At 28.4% G+C, this 16,707-nt stretch overlaps 1 protein-coding gene across 1 annotated transcript in view; it reads left to right on the forward strand.

Moving 5' to 3' along the window:
• SI (sucrase-isomaltase) overlaps positions 1 to 16,707 on the forward strand; it is a gene marked incomplete at both ends in the record, with an annotated part of 83,579 nt that overhangs the window by 20,965 nt on the left and 45,907 nt on the right. Inside the window, 9 exons of the mRNA XM_081077091.1 lie at positions 773 to 944; positions 4,194 to 4,310; positions 6,280 to 6,434; positions 7,286 to 7,370; positions 8,171 to 8,227; positions 9,166 to 9,290; positions 11,541 to 11,629; positions 14,157 to 14,206; positions 14,927 to 15,097. Of these exons, the coding sequence (XP_080933217.1) occupies positions 773 to 944; positions 4,194 to 4,310; positions 6,280 to 6,434; positions 7,286 to 7,370; positions 8,171 to 8,227; positions 9,166 to 9,290; positions 11,541 to 11,629; positions 14,157 to 14,206; positions 14,927 to 15,097 (1,021 nt within the window). The remainder of the gene's footprint in view (positions 1 to 772; positions 945 to 4,193; positions 4,311 to 6,279; positions 6,435 to 7,285; positions 7,371 to 8,170; positions 8,228 to 9,165; positions 9,291 to 11,540; positions 11,630 to 14,156; positions 14,207 to 14,926; positions 15,098 to 16,707) is intronic.

Raw genomic sequence — 16,707 nt, forward strand, 5'->3', positions numbered from 1 at the left:
TTTACTTCACATTTTAAACTCAGTAGAGCATTGTATATTACATTGTATAAGTAAATACATGCTCATTCTAGAAAGAAAAAGCAACACTATAGTTCAATATCATAAAGGTAATAATACAGAAAAAGCACCTGAGAATAATATTGTATTTTTACTAAGGTAGTCTGAATAATTTTGTACACTAAATTAAACTTTTGTAACTTTTCCTGATTATTTCTCATTTATGGAAAAAAAAAGGTCAATAATACTCAGATATCAATAGAGGTGAGATGAAAATCCTAGTAATTGTGGATGGTGAACTTCTAGAAAAAAGCAAAATGAAAGTATTTCTCAAATATGTAAGTTTTATCTCAACATTGCTTGATATTTGAAAATGCAGATATTAATATATAATTAGCATCATTGTGCCACAAAAATGTGTATTGGGTAAAGTTCAGATTACTACATTTTATATTTCAAAACATTTCTATGAGTTTAAACCGTGTATTTTAAAAACAATGTTGAGTTGATACAAAACACACCTGTTTATTTAATTTGGTAAAGAATTAATTCAAAGTATGAATCACTTCTAAAAGATTTCCTTTGTGTTTGCTAAGAATATATTTAAATAAGTAAATAGTGATAGCTAAAGACAAAGTTGGTATAAACGACTGATAAAATAGCTGCCAATATTATGGCTTGGCAATATATGCATTTAAAATTAAGATTTTTTAATTTCTAAGTATCAGTGTTATTTTAAAATAAATCTTATTTATTGATTTTATTTTATCTTTAGAGCTATACAAAAAGTTTTCCCGAATAAGAGAAGCTTTATTCTCACCCGATCAACTTTTGCTGGATCTGGGAGGCATGCTGCCCATTGGTTAGGAGACAATACTGCTTCATGGGAGCAAATGGAATGGTCTATTACAGGAATGCTGGAGTTCGGTTTGTTCGGAATGCCTTTGGTAAGCAGTTTCACCCAATGCTATTTGTGAAATCTGCGAACTACATTTAATTTTGTAATATTATCTTAATGATTTTCAATAAAATTATTTAAAATATGTTACAGAAAATTTAATCTTTATTCTGAAGTAATTTATGAGAAAAATAGGAATATGGGCAATGTCTATAACATTCAAGCATTTATAGTGAGAAAATGGAATAAACAAAATTCAATCAAATCAAAATAATTCATGAAATAAATATCAATATAAATAAGGCATAGAAGAAGCTTGTGTAATAAATATAAGGCACAAGATAAGATGGTAGGAAAAAATCCAAATATATTGGTAATAAAAGTCAATGCCAAAGGGCTACAACTATTTAATATATGAAATTGTTAGATTAGGTTAAAAAATAAAGCTTTTTTTCTCTATTTAAAAAAGGAAATGACAGAAACATTTTCAAATTTTAAAAATGGAGAATATTTATACTAGGCAATTCTAAACATAAGATATTTGGTAAGTCTATATAAAGCAAACAAAAAAAAATAGTTCAGTGTTAATATTCAACACTAAAAAGGACTACTACATAACAAAATAAATGTAAAAGATTTAGGAAATGTAAAATATTAGGAAAAAGTAATATTAGGAAAATGTAAAAAGATTTATGAAATGTAAAATATTAGGAAATTACAGTAGTTTAAATTAGTAGTTTAGGAAATGTAAAATATTAGGAAATTACAGTAGTTTACTTTTTCTTGTATTTTACTGAACAAAATGAAAACCAACAAAAGAAAAGAAAAAGAAAGAAAAAGAAAAGAAAAGAAAAAAGCTAACACACACACAAATTCAGAGTCTTGAATTTGGAAATTAAAAACATTATCAAAATTTAATGAGTCAAAAAATAAACTGAATGGAAATAGGGGATTACCCTTAAAACTGAATGCTAATAATTGTATTTCACATCAAATCTGTGGGATATCAGCTAAGTTGATATTTAGAGTTAAACTTACAGCCTTAAATACTTAGGTTAAAAACAAAGAAAGGCTGAATATTAATGAATGAAGTGCATGAATTAAGACCATAGAAAAAGAAAAACAGAATAAGCCTAACAAAAGAAGTAGATAATAAAAGTAAGAGAAGAAATTAATAAAATAAAAGGAAAGTCTCTAGAGAAAAAAAATTAGAAGTGCAAAGGCGACACTAAAAATTTGCATGACGTAGACAAATTTATGGCAAGATTTGTACAAAAGGGAAGAAAAAATAACCAATGTTATAATGTATTTTAAGATTAAGATGTTATTTATTACAGCAACCGATTAAATAATAACCAGGGGTAAATGTTAAAACTGAATGTTTGGACATTTTTGAGAAAATTCTAAATAACTAAATAATGATATACCATGTACGTGGAGAAGGCTCAATATATTTGAAATATACATTCTTCCCAAACTATTATTCCAATTCAGTGACATTCTAATTTAAACTATACAGGGAATTTGGGTAACATATGATATTATTCTAAACTTCATGTGAAAGACAACCAATTTGAAGAAGTAGAGAAGAGCATGGCGATTTGCCCTACGAGATAAACCATAATCTAACACAATAATACCTGACTGTAGCTATTCAAATAGATTAATGTGGAAAAATAAAGACACAAGCCCATGCATTAATAAAAAATTATTAAATAATAACACTATCACTGTAGATCAGTGAGGAAAGTACCAACTATTCATATGGGCAATTGATTATATGTTGGAAAAATAAAACAAAATTGATTCATGTCTCACACCATACACAAAAATCAATCCCAGATTGATCAAACACCTATATGTGAAAAATAGTCTTCAAATGTTTTAGAAGAAAATATAAGTGGGTAACTTTATGACATGAGGTTAGGGGTATAATTTCTTAAACAGAACACAGAAGGCACAAGTAATTAAGAAACATACAAATTTGACTACAACAAATTGAAAACTTCTGTTCATCAAAAGAGTTTTTTTTTTTCCCCCCAGCAAGAATATAGTGGTGTGACTCACCCCCCCAAAAAAGAAAAATGTGTTTTTTTTTTAAGTTAGAAAGTTACCCACTAACTGGGAAATGACATTTTCAATTTGTATAGCCAATAAATGATTAATATTTAATTTAAAATGCCTATTATGAATCTGTAAAAAGTAAAACTAATAGAAAAAGTAACACCAGATATAAACAGGTAGTTCTATAGAAAGAGAGATCCATTTAGACTTAATAAAAATATGAAAAAGTTCTTAACTTCCCCAGTAATCAGAGAAATGCAAGTAGAAACTTTGGTAAGATATATTTCATATATATGTATATATACATATGTATATATATATATATATATAGTGATAAAAATTAAAAGTTTGAAAATATCAGGAATTGGCCAGAAAAAGGAGTGATGGGAAATTTCATGTGCCCACTGTGCCTACAAATGTTTACAACCAGTTTTGATTAAACAATGTACATTTCCAATAAACCAGGAAATAATCATATATATATGTATATATATATACATATTTATCATGATATCAAGTACGTTTTTTAGATATTAAAAAAACTGTATGTAAATTTCATAGAATCATTTTTTTTATAGTCATGGGATCCTATACAATAGAGAATTAGTAGAGCCATATTAACATAATTAAATCTCACAAGAATAATTATTTGAAAAAAACGAAAAACTGTGATGCATACAACATGCCATTTGTATAAATTAATAAATGTGAAAAAATTATATATTGTTTATAGATACATATTTGCTATTTAGAAAAACAAAGAAATGTTTGCAAACAGTAAATACTAAATAAAGGATAATAGTTTTTCTGGAGGGTTCATGAAGAAAGAGGTATGCAATTTTATATGGGTATACTTTGCTCCTATAGTAACATGCTATAAATGGAAAAAAACAAATCATGGGAAGTGAGTTTGGGAGTAAGAAGCAACACATTTTAATATTATAATTTCACTTTATACATTGAATTAATGATTAGATCTTAAGAGATAATAAATACAAAAGGCTAAGAAAGGGTGTAAAGAGACAATTCTGAAGAAAAGAGAGTAAAATAATGCAATTAGAGGCAAGTATGTAACAAAAATGGAAAATATAGAAACAAGGTTATACAAGAGTTTATAAAGGCAGTAAAACAAAAGAAGGTAAGTAATACAAAATTCATTGAGGCAAAAAATGTAATTCTCTGGGCAAATTTCACAATCTTTATACTATAAATAATATAAATATTTGTTATTTAGGTAGGAGCAGATATCTGTGGATTTGTGGCTGAAACCACAGAAGAGCTTTGCCGAAGATGGATGCAACTTGGGGCATTCTATCCGTTTTCCAGAAACCATAATGCTGAAGGATATGAGGTATCTGACTGTTGTTTTCCTTCTTGTGAAATAAAATATTCTATTTTTAGCAATGTACTTAAATTTATATCTATAGAAGATATGGTCTGAAATTTTGTAGCATAATTGATGAAGAGTTAGAAGTCCTTTTCTGAAGGTGTGCCTATAAATATTTTGTATATAAAAATGGTCAAATGAGGAAATCATGAAACCTAATGCAGTCATAAAATCTTTTATTTAAACCTAAAGCATATGTAAATGTGTTAAAATCACAATATTTTAAATTAAAGCCAAAGACTTTTGAGTCTGGATTCTAACAATGTTCCAGGTAATTTTTATTTCATAAAATATGTACTACACTCTTGAGAATTTCCAGGTTTTTAATTTAATTTAATTTAATTTTTTCATTAAAGAAACAAAAAAATATTCGACCCACTTGCAAAGCAGTTTAAATCCAGAATCTTTCTATAATAAGCAAAACTGAATGACACGTTGGGAAAAAAATAAAACTACCACTTTTAAAACATGCATCTTAACTGATGGGAGCAGAAGTATAGGGACATACTGATTTGTTCTACCAGCCCGTAGAATTCATGCTGTGGGCTCCCATGAGTTATTTTTCAGAGAGAATGGGGAAATTAGGTAAAACCATCAAGACAATTAAGCACATGTTAGTTAAGAGATCCTTCACTGTTCACATATTGGTTACATATAGAGCTTTAATTGTGTTTGGGAAGAGAGACAACTACTCAGAACTCAACCTGAAAGGAGACAATATAGAACGGAAGTAAATGGAGATTAGTCAATTTCTAATCTACCTCAGTTGTGTTTTCACGAAGTTTGTATTTATGGGAGATCCTGATATGAATTACATTGTGCTTTGTGTTTATTTGTGTACTTCAAAAGTAGATGCCAAAGAAGACATGTTAGAGATTTATTGGTGAAATACTTATGAAGGATAAAGGGGGAAGGCCAGCAGGAGAAAGTGAAGTGAACCTCCGGATCATAATTCAGGTCTGAACCTGAGGAGATGAAGGCAAGGAAGGAGGTTTGATAGGCAGTCACATATTACCTCATAGAATTCCCGATTCTGAGGAAATTTCAGTCAGCCCAGTGGGAAGTCATGTGTCTCCCAGAAATGGGCCTGAATAATATGCCCACTATTATTAATTAGCTGTTCCTAGCTAATTGATTAGCTAGGAGCAGCCACAGGGAAATACGGCTTCAGGGTAAACATGATGGTGAATCCAGGGAGATGGTAGTTGGTACTCTCAGTTATTTCTGTTCTGCAAAGCAGAAGATCTAAGCAGGTTTTGCTCACATCACTGTCTGTTGGCTGAGAGTCAGCTGACCTAGCTTAGGTTCAGCGGGGAGTCTGTCCTTCAAGTTGCCAATCTGCAGGCTGTCCAGGCAGCTGTGTTCCTTGTGTCGCTTGACTAGCAGACTACCTGAACTTATTCTTCTAAAGGTAATGGGAAGGCACAAGGCAGCAAGTCCTCAGGCAAGAACATTTTAAGCCTTTCCTTGAATGCTTCACATGTACGAAGACTTCAATGGCCAGAGTATGTCACTCAGCTGAGTACAAAGTTAAGCAGTACAGAAGTATCCTACACCTGGAGTTATGGTAGGGGCTGCTACTTAGCAAAGGTGTGGGACAAGGAACCATGGGGATTTGAGCCAATAGTTCAATCTACTACAAATAATATTAGTGAAAAAATTCTTTGTTCAAATGTTATCTTCTCTAAGTGCATTTATTTAAATAATTAATATCCACTTTATAATAAAGTTTAATTAAAACACATATCCAAATAAAAAAGCATAAAAACTTGAAATAGTCATCCGCTTTGATGATGAAATAGGAGTAATTTCAACTCTTTATAACAAGCTAAATTGTATATAATCTGATTTTCAAAAATAGGTTAAATGTTTCTATTTCATTTTTCACTCATATTTTAGCTTTCTCATTTCAATTTATCTTTTTGTCCCATAGCATCAAGATCCAGCATTTTTCGGACAGAATTCTCTTTTGGTTAATTCATCAAAGCACTATTTGAATATTCGCTATACTTTATTACCTTTCCTCTATACTCTGTTTTATAAAGCTCACATGTTTGGAGAAACAGTAGCAAGGCCATTTCTTCATGAGTGAGTACTATGTTCAATAATTTTAATATCTTTCAGATTATGCTTGCACATATATTAAAAAAATAATGGAGATAAATCAAGATGTTATGTAGATTTCTGCTCCTTGTTTTTACATTCATATAAATGATTTGATGAACTGTAGAATGACATAGCAAATATAATTAATTTAGTCATTTTGACGAGATTAAACTACAATGTGAGACTTGAATAGAACTCATAAGGTAAAAGGTGTAAACAATATGTTAGGGGAATAATATCAGTAAGCAAGATTAAATATAGAGTTATTGAAAGCATATTGTGTATATATTGTAAAAATCATCTAAATATAGACCAAGAGGATAGTATATGGACAGCACAATGAATTGTGCTTGTTTTTGTATATCTTGACCAAAGCAGAACCTTTCCTCAAGAAATGTCTAATGACCCTTTCAAAATTAAGTCAAAATGGGAGTTTATAACCAAAAGGGTTTAAAGGGAAGAAAGTAGAATATGAAACGTATTCATATATCTTTATGAACCCTTCATACATGAAAAAATTAATTAAACAGAATAGTTGTTTATGACAGATAAAAAGTAAACTTATCCTATATAATAGATTTTTTTTGAGTCTTGGGTGAACTATTTAACTACCCCCTCCTTTCTGCCTTTTCTCCTTTTCTTTATCCTTTCTTCCTTCTCCAGTGTGAGAGGAACCATAAAGATATAAAACATACAGATTCAAAATGACATATCAAACAAGTAAAATTAAAGCTAATAATCATATCCAGGGAGAAAAACCTGAAAAGATAAACAAAGAATTTAGATAAACTTATTTTTTTAAATCTTTATACTATGAACATTGTCATTCTTAGGTTTTATCAGGATGAGAATAGCTGGATTGAGGACACTCAGTTCTTATGGGGCCCCTCATTACTTATTACTCCTGTCTTGAAACAGGTAGGTTTTGAAATTTAATGAATTTATCACTTAACGGGAAGTTTGTATATCCAAATCCACACTAAATTATAAAACATCTTCATAATAGATGTTACTCCATAGACTGTTTCAACCTGATCAATGTTGAATTGAATGATAAAATCTAGAAGAACATTTGAAAACTTACAAATAAATCAAGTAGATTTATGCTTTTCAAATATATAATGTGTAACTAAGAAAAAGAAACTTGTATAAATGTATTATTCTGAAAAATAAAACTTTATTCATGGAGTTGAATTCAAATCTTATAGTAATAACAATAAACTTTCATTTAAGTAGACATAGACATTGACATTTTACTACATTGCATGTAAAGGGGAACTTAAAAAGTAGTTGGTCATTTGAAAATATTGGAACTATAGGAGAGTGCGATGTTTGGTTTTACCTATTATTAAACAGTCCTTATGTCCATGCAAATATACAGAAACGTGTTCACTTTCACAATTACCATGTAGATTATAATAATACAAATGCATCAATGCATTATTTTAGTTGCCACCTAAATTAATTTCATCTTTGTTTTCCTCATATTTTATATTATGATGTTATCTAAAACTCATATAATAGTCTTTCAGTTACTATTTATAGGAAATATTGGAGTTTAACAATACAAAAGAAATTTTTACCCTTGACTATGAAAACCCGGCTTAGTATTTGATGTAATTATTTTTTGTTCAGTTTTTAGGTAAAAATAAGTATTTGTATATGAACATATATAAATTATATATGATATGTGCATAAATTATCTTGCTTTATCATAGGGAGCAACTACAGTGAGTGCATACATTCCTGATGCTACATGGTATGATTTTGAAACTGTAAGTATCCTTAATATATTAGTAGACTCACCAGTATTATAGTCCCAAACATCTTTACATGGAAACTTAACTCCAAACAAATACCATATCTACTTACAGTATTTCTGTTATTATAAAAAGAAGAAAAATTCCAAATTTGAATGTGTAACAATTTGTACATTTTGCTGCTCATGAGCAAGTATATGTTTTGTATACTTGTATATGCATACAAGTATGATTAATATCATGTTGTATTCTTTACATAAACAGATATGTTACTCATTTTCAAAATGTGAAAATAAAAGTTCTAGAGTAATTTTAGGAAGGAGTGGTGGTATTTTAATACTTTTCCTCAGATGAATTGAGCTTGAGCTAATTTTAAACATTTGTATTTATACAGTACAAACATTTGGGAAAGATTTTTATTTCAACCTTGACAAGGCTACATAACAGCATTCATATACACAACCTATTTTTTTAATTGACCAAGACCTTTTGAGAAGTGTTGATTTTAAAAGACATTACTGTGTTTGTCACTTGTATTTGCTAATAGACCCTTTATTTTTTATAGAAACTGATTTTTTAAAATCCTTTCTAAAGACATGGTTAACTTTAAAACAAAACAAAGAATAAAAAATAGAGCTAATTAAGAATATTAGTTATTGTAGAAAGGAAATAGCTTTTTCCTTTTTTTTTTTTTGTTTGTTTGTTTATGTTTTTGTTTTTGGAGAAAATGAACTTATTTTCTCCCTTCTTTGTTCAGTAAAGTGAAAACAAAGATGAATTTCCTTTAAAAGTTAGAAAACAACATATTAATATTGATTTAGATGACATGAATTATTTAGATAACATGAATTACTCATAATAAAATAATTTCTATGTATAAATTTTAATCTTTGTACAATGGGGTTTAAAGTCTTCACTAACAATAAAAAATATTTTTAACTTCCAAATACCAGGGTGAAAAAAGGCCATGGAAAAAACAACGTGTCAATATGTATCTTCCAGAAGACAAAATAGGATTACATCTCAGAGGAGGTTATATTATCCCCATTCAACAACCTGCTGTGACTACAACTGCAAGGTAAAATGGAAAATCATTAACTAAAATCTGAAATATAATTCAAGTTTTAATATTTCATATTTTTATTAATCAAAGATTAATGTTTATTCACCAGAAGATATTTAACATGTGGAGGAAATTCTTAAATGTAACCATCAAGGTCATATGAAGAAGAATCAAATGATGTATATTAATACAAAGTTATTTTAAAAATAAACATAATTATGTTAGAATTGTATTTCCTGTGCTAAAAATGTACGGACATTCTCCATAGAATATCTATAAAGTCAAAGACTGATTCTTAATAAAACTATGAAATATTAAAGTAACATATAATTGATAAAAGTGTCAATTGTTAAATATTTAGATTTTTAGTACCTAAACGTCACAAGGTTTTACTTTCTTCTAAAATGTTTTACTTTTAGGTTGACAAATGAGGTGGATATTTCTGTTTAGACAAACAAAAGATAGAAACTAAACTGTTCAGTAAAAATGAATTCCAGAAATACTTAGAAAAAACGAAGAAATTTGAAAATACTGATGCTCCATCTTGCAGAGTTTATTCTGGGTACGGGGCACAGAAGTCATCATATTGAGCACACATATTTCCCCATATACCTGAGCAGATAGTCAGACACTATTCCTTGCTCTGCTATATTTCCTTCATAACATTAAGAATATATGGAATTACAGTATTTACTTTTTCTTGTATGTAGTGTGTTTACTCCCCTAGACTATAAACTCTATGAAGGCAGCGGGTTGACTTTTCAATGCTTAAGTGCCCAGGCCAATAATAATTTGGGGAACGTAATCAATAATGTAAAGATTTTGTAGGGTGTCTGATGGACACGTGTCCCATTTGGGAGACCACCTCAGGGAAGATGTAGATGCTTGATCAATGTACTGTACACCTGAAGCTGAACAATAATGAATGCCAACTATAATTATATATATAATATGATATATATAATATGAATATATATAATATGAATATATATATATATATATATATATATATATATATATATATATATATATATATATATATATATATATATATAATGTGATGGCTCGGTGCGATGTCGGAGGAATAGTGGATGGGGGGGTGGGGGGAGGGGCGTCCACAGTGTGAGGGATATAAATGATGAATGTCTAAGTATTGCTTTGTCTTGTGCACCTGAAACTAATAAAAAAAGTAAGATACTAATAACTTATATACTATAATTCTCTAGCTCTATAATAAACTTAAGAAAGTAAAGATTTTTAGAATGAATTCCAGCACATTAAGTCTTAAGACAGAGTTATCTGCTTTGAAATAAACTGAATCCTACCTCAAAGAAATACTTAAGCAATGAATGACAGCATTCCTTTAGGAAAAAAAAAAAAAACACACAGCAATAAACATTTTCTCAAATTAAAAAAAAAAAAAAAGGAAAAAAGAGTAATAGTGTCCCAAAATAGCCTCCCTATTTTCTCTGAATATTTGTTGAAGGAACAAGTTAATGAGTGAGTGGATGTGTGTTAGTAATTTAATTATTTAGGCATTATAGAATTGATTATGTTAATACCGTAACTCTTTCATGACTATTTTCTCAGAAAAATTGGTTATACTCTAGAACAGTATTAAACAAGAGAAACATACCCTTTGGTGAATGCAAACTGGAAGGAATATATTCTGCATATATCAGTTGCCTGAACTGTAAAGCCTCAGGGCTACTATTAAGGTTTAAAAACCTAAAGTAATATATAACTAAGAAAAATTTTTGTAGTGATTACATCTCATTTCATATGAATTTGCTTCATTTCTAAGATTATTAGTGATTCATTAAGCACTTAAATTTTTTATATTATACTTTTCATTATTTTATATATAAGTTGTACCCTTGACACGTTGTAATTTAGGATTAATTGATATGTGGCAAATACACATTGAATTGAGCATTCATAAGATACATTTATTTTTTTTGTTTGAATTCATATATTATACTGTTCAAAATTGCTGGTGTAGCCCACAAGAAATACTGTATTATATTTATTATATTTATTTTATTTATTATAGCTATTTGTTTTATTTATTTTCTAAGTATATAAATTATTTTTCTCATTGAAAAATTATTAATAAGTATAGACATAGATTTTATTATCTTAATAACATGTTCTCATGTGAATGAAGAACTACAAATCTGTTAAGTTGAAATGGACTTATTTATAGGATATTTCACTATTGCAAATTTATTTTTAATCATATATGTACACAAACTTACTTAACAGTCGAAAGAACCCTCTAGGACTTATAGTTGCATTAGCTGAAGATAACACAGCAAAAGGAGACTTCTTCTGGGATGATGGAGAAACTAAAGGTAAGTCTTAAAGGGATAAACTTTCAAATGTTCATTCTGATGTTGGGATATTTTGCCTTTACTGCTATAAAGTTGCATGCATTTAAAACATGTCCTAAATATTAATTTTGATTTCCTATTTTTTATCTGTTTTATGAATTGAGGTTCTTTTATGAAATTTAATATTTTATTTAAATTATATATTTAATTACCATATGTAGTTTTATCTATTGGTCCATTGTAAAAGTCTTTGATGAGTGTAGATAAATTCTGAAATTATTTTTAATTAAAATAGTTAATAAATTCTCAGATGTACAAATTATATTTTCAACCTTCTTAAATTATTGTAGTGGTTAAAAATACAATTTTATTATGCTAAAAATTAAACCAACATTAAAACTGTAGTTAATAATGAAAAATTATTTGATAAATTTGACAATCTGGAAGATAAATGTTATATAAATGTTTTAAAATTTATTGCAATTGTCTTTAATCTTATTTCATGAGCCCAAACTTGAAAATTCAGTAAACCAAGGGAATTAAAAAAAGACGCTTTTTGCTAATATCTAATTATGCCATAGTAAATTTATCTGTTTAGATTTAGTCAATTACTCTTACCCTCATAAATTTGTGAAGTATTAATATCCTATTTCTTTTAATAGAGGGCTCTGAGGTATGTTTTTTAATCTATGTACATATAAAAATTATAGTTTAGCTTCTATTTTAATTCACTACTTCTCATATTTATTCAAGAATATCCTATATGCCTATAAATGTATATGAAACATCTAAATATCTCTAAATAAGATCAAGAAGAAGTCTTTTTATTGGTATATACTCTTATAATTTGAAAATGTAGAGTCTATGGAAAATATTCTTTTTCTTTAAGTTTTATCTGTGAAAATAAATTACTAAATTATCTGCTCCACCTAGAGTCTTCCCCTGTCAGTTGATTGTAATTTTATCTTTACTTGTACAAGATGTCAAAAATGTTGAGTTGACTTCTCTCTCACAACTTAGGGTTTTTTTCTTGATTCTGCGTTGATCTGGGTTTTCTCATTAGCTCCATAACTATCCTCACTATCTTTCATTTTAATTACTACAGTAGCTATCTAACGGATCTATATAGGTCTATAGTTCTTGTCAATCCCTTTTACATTCTACTTGTAATCCAGCAGATAGAGTCATTCTTTCAAAAGATGATTCAAATCGTCACATTTCTGCTCAAAACCATCTAATGAGTCTCCATTTCACTCAATTAGGAGCCGCAGTCTTTACTAAGTTCTAGAGCACTGACCATGATTTGCACATTTGTGCACGAGCATGCCCATGCACACGCATAAACACACACACACACACACACACACACACACACACACACACACACACACACACAGTTATTCCCTGCTGCTCTTTATTTGTCATCTACTCCAGCACTTCTTGGTCTTTGTAAAATACCTTGGAGCCTAAGCACACTAGAATGAACTCTCTCGTAAGAAAAGTTTCCGAGCATTTACTACATAAAAATTCTGTAAAAAGTGAGCACCAGCAGAATTACCTTATGTGTCATCATCATTAAAGGATGTTGTAGAGACAATACTATTAATAGCGTATGGGACTTGATTATATCGTTATTCTTATTTCTCAAATAATATAAATATTCCCAAATGTATTTCTTTTTCTACTTGTAAAAATCGATACTGATAATTTAGTTCTATATAAGAAGATGGTTAAAACTATGGAGACATGATTTAATCAGTTGTCTAATATGTGGCACCTATATAGTTATACGATTTGAAAAGTTAAATCAAAATTTTCTAAATAATTTGTAAGTAAACGTGCAAATAAAATGACCTCCAATTGGGTTCTGATTCTAATTTTATTTCCTAGGATTAAAATTTTAATTAAGTTCATGTTATTAAAAGTATTTTATGTAAATCCTAAGATTCCCTTTATATTTTCATTGTTTCTTCCAAATTATTTTGGTCATAATCTTAAAACTTGTTAAAGAAACACGTTGATAAAAAACTTGTTACGTGCACGGTGCAGAAAATCGTTACTTATTTCATTTTTTCATTAAAGTTTATTTCAATCTTTAACACGTCTTCAGATTCACTCTTTTTTCAAATAATGAAAAAAATTAAAAGATGCAAAATAAAATTAGTGTGCCATGTCTTCCCAAAAATGTTACATGGTTTACTAGAAAGAGATAAAATGTTGTTCAAATAATAAATTTACAATTATATATATTTTACAAGTTTTGTTTTCTCTGAATTTCCAGAAATATTTTAGCAGTCTTTGGAAAATTAAACTAGGCAAATATGCATTCATTACTTTCACTCCCTGGGAAAATATAAAACCAAGATAATTTTGTTTAGAGGTAATTAAAAACCTTAATTTAAAAGAAGAATCTTTTAAATTTGCTTTATTAATAAATAACATATGTTTTTTCAAATTTCTCGTGTTGTACAACTGAAAATAGAGTAGAGAACTTAATGTTATATTTTAATCTGACAACTTTATGTTTTTTGTTTTTTTTCTATTTCAGATACCATACAAAATGGCAACTACATTTTATATACATTTTCAGTTTCTAATGTAAGCATTCTTTTTGGATGCATAGTTAAATATATACCTTTTTAATGTCTGAGTTATGCCTTTATTGTGGATTATTTTTTTGGGAAAGATGTTACTTTCAGATTTCAATGCAAATAAATAAATTATTAAATTATAAATAAAACTGTTTCCTTAAATTTTTATATTTAAATGTATAGATCAGTTAGTGATGATAAAATTAATGCAGATAATTTTTCAAACTTCTTAAAGTGATATGTCTGGTTTTAGCAAGATGCCCTAGGAAAATAATCTCAATTTATTTGAAAATGTTTGAATGCATCAGTCAGCAATGATTGTCATAGATTTGGGGTGAGAATAAAAAAATCTATACTCAAGGTTAAATTTTGAATAATTAATAGCGATGTTTTTTGTAGATGTTGGATTTCTTCATATATTCTCTTTTTGCCAAAGCTAAGTTATTCTTCATCAACATTAGGGCTAGAATGAGAAGGCTGTATATGAGTTGCATCTTTAGTAAATTAGGTAACTGTTGATAATAAATCTTATGACATGTATACAAAAAAATTGAGAAGAGTTACTAATAAGTGTTTTTATATATGCTACTTGGATGTTGAGAGCTGGTGGGAATGGTATGATTGATGATTGCTTCTTTTCTTATTTCATACTTGCATTATTATTTCAGGTTTGTATACAAAGACCTTCTACTTAATATATAACATGATACACTTTTTTTTTTCTCAGAACAAGTTAGATATCATATGTACACATTCATCATACCAGGAAGGAGTCACTTTAGCATTTGAGACTGTGAAAATCCTTGGGATTACAGATACTGTTACTGAAGTTACAGTGATGGTAGATAATCAACCAATGCAAGCTCATGACAATTTCACTTATACTGCTTCCAGCCAGGTAAATACAATCTTTAAAAACATTTAGCTGTCATATACTGTCACATTTAACCTGACATAACCAGGCTTTGGGTTTTGTGACTTTTTTTCTTCATGATATATCTGTTTGTTTTTTTTTTTTCATTTTCTTTCCCTTTTGCTAATAATATTCCATTTTATGTCATTCAAATTTATATTTAGAGGTCAACATTAGGGAGACTCCTTGTTACTTCTTCCTCTCTGCTGAATGGTATCCTTGAGATGACATATATGTCTTATATTTTTTTATACTATTCTCCTACCTCGAACTTTTAATTTACTCATCTTTAGTATACAACAAAGATTCTAAATGTTTTAGCTTCTCATTTAAGACTATTAAATATATTGATTTAATCCATGATTAAATCCAAGAATTACTTAATCCTTAAATTATTCTTCCTTATCCTTTTATGAACTCTCATTGTCCTCAATATATCTTGTACTTTTTTCTTCAAAATTTTGTTTATACCCTCACCTTCTAATACAAGGCATGTTTTATCTTGTAATTTTTGTCTTTTTTAACAAGTGTACTAGAAAGGAGAAAGGAGTCAGAGAGTTGGGCTCAAATTCCAACCCCGCAGTCTGTGCATTTAAACATACTAAATTAATTTCTCATTATCTAAGTTTCCTCATCCACAAAATGTGACATTTAAATCATAATGTTTCTTTTGGTAATAAATTATTGTATTTAAAATGTTAAACTGTAATAATTTAAAACATTGATGTGATTTTTATTCGCATTTACTTTTCTACACTTTATATAATACTAAATTATTAGTAAAACCATAAATAAATTCAAAGTTAGTTTGGGTATATAATCTTTTTTGAAGTATTTTTTTGTCTAACTCCTATGACCCAGAATTTTTCTGTTATTAATTTTTATAAAAAATATATATTGGTTAATTATTTTTTATTTAGTAAATGTACTATAATTAATATATTCCTAGGGCTATAGAAATTAATATAAATTAAATAATACAGGTTTATTGAGAACTGCATGATTTTAACAAAGACTATAAAGAGGACATAATACAAAAAAAAATTATTTGGTTTTGCCATCTCAATTTATATCAGTGTTTGTTTTTATGCTAATGTAAGTATTTGTACAGGCACTAATCCATATACCTTCTTAATTCTGCTGTGCTTAGACTAATCTTTATGATTTTCATTTCTGAGTGCTGAGTTATGAAAATAAGTTGATATCAAAAACTAAGCAATGCAAATGTAACTCTGGGATAAATTTTACTCATGTTATTTCCATATATATAAACAATAACCAAACAAACGTTTGTAATATCCCAATAATAGAAATAATTGTGCACTAGAATATATATGTGTATATATATAGAGAGAATATATAGAATATATACAGAATATATATGTATATATACATATATACATATGTATATACACACACACATACATATATATACATATAATATGTTTCTCTATATATACACACACATATATTTGTACACACAAACACACACACACATGTGCGAGGTCTGATAATTAAGTTCAGGAATTCATCCTAGAAAAAGTGCTACATACCTCATTGCTGAATATCACTACAGTCACCTTCAAAGTACTCCC

This window comes from Rhinolophus hipposideros (genome assembly GCF_964194185.1).
Source record: "Rhinolophus hipposideros genome assembly, chromosome: 2".
Lineage (NCBI taxonomy): Eukaryota > Metazoa > Chordata > Mammalia > Chiroptera > Rhinolophidae > Rhinolophus > Rhinolophus hipposideros.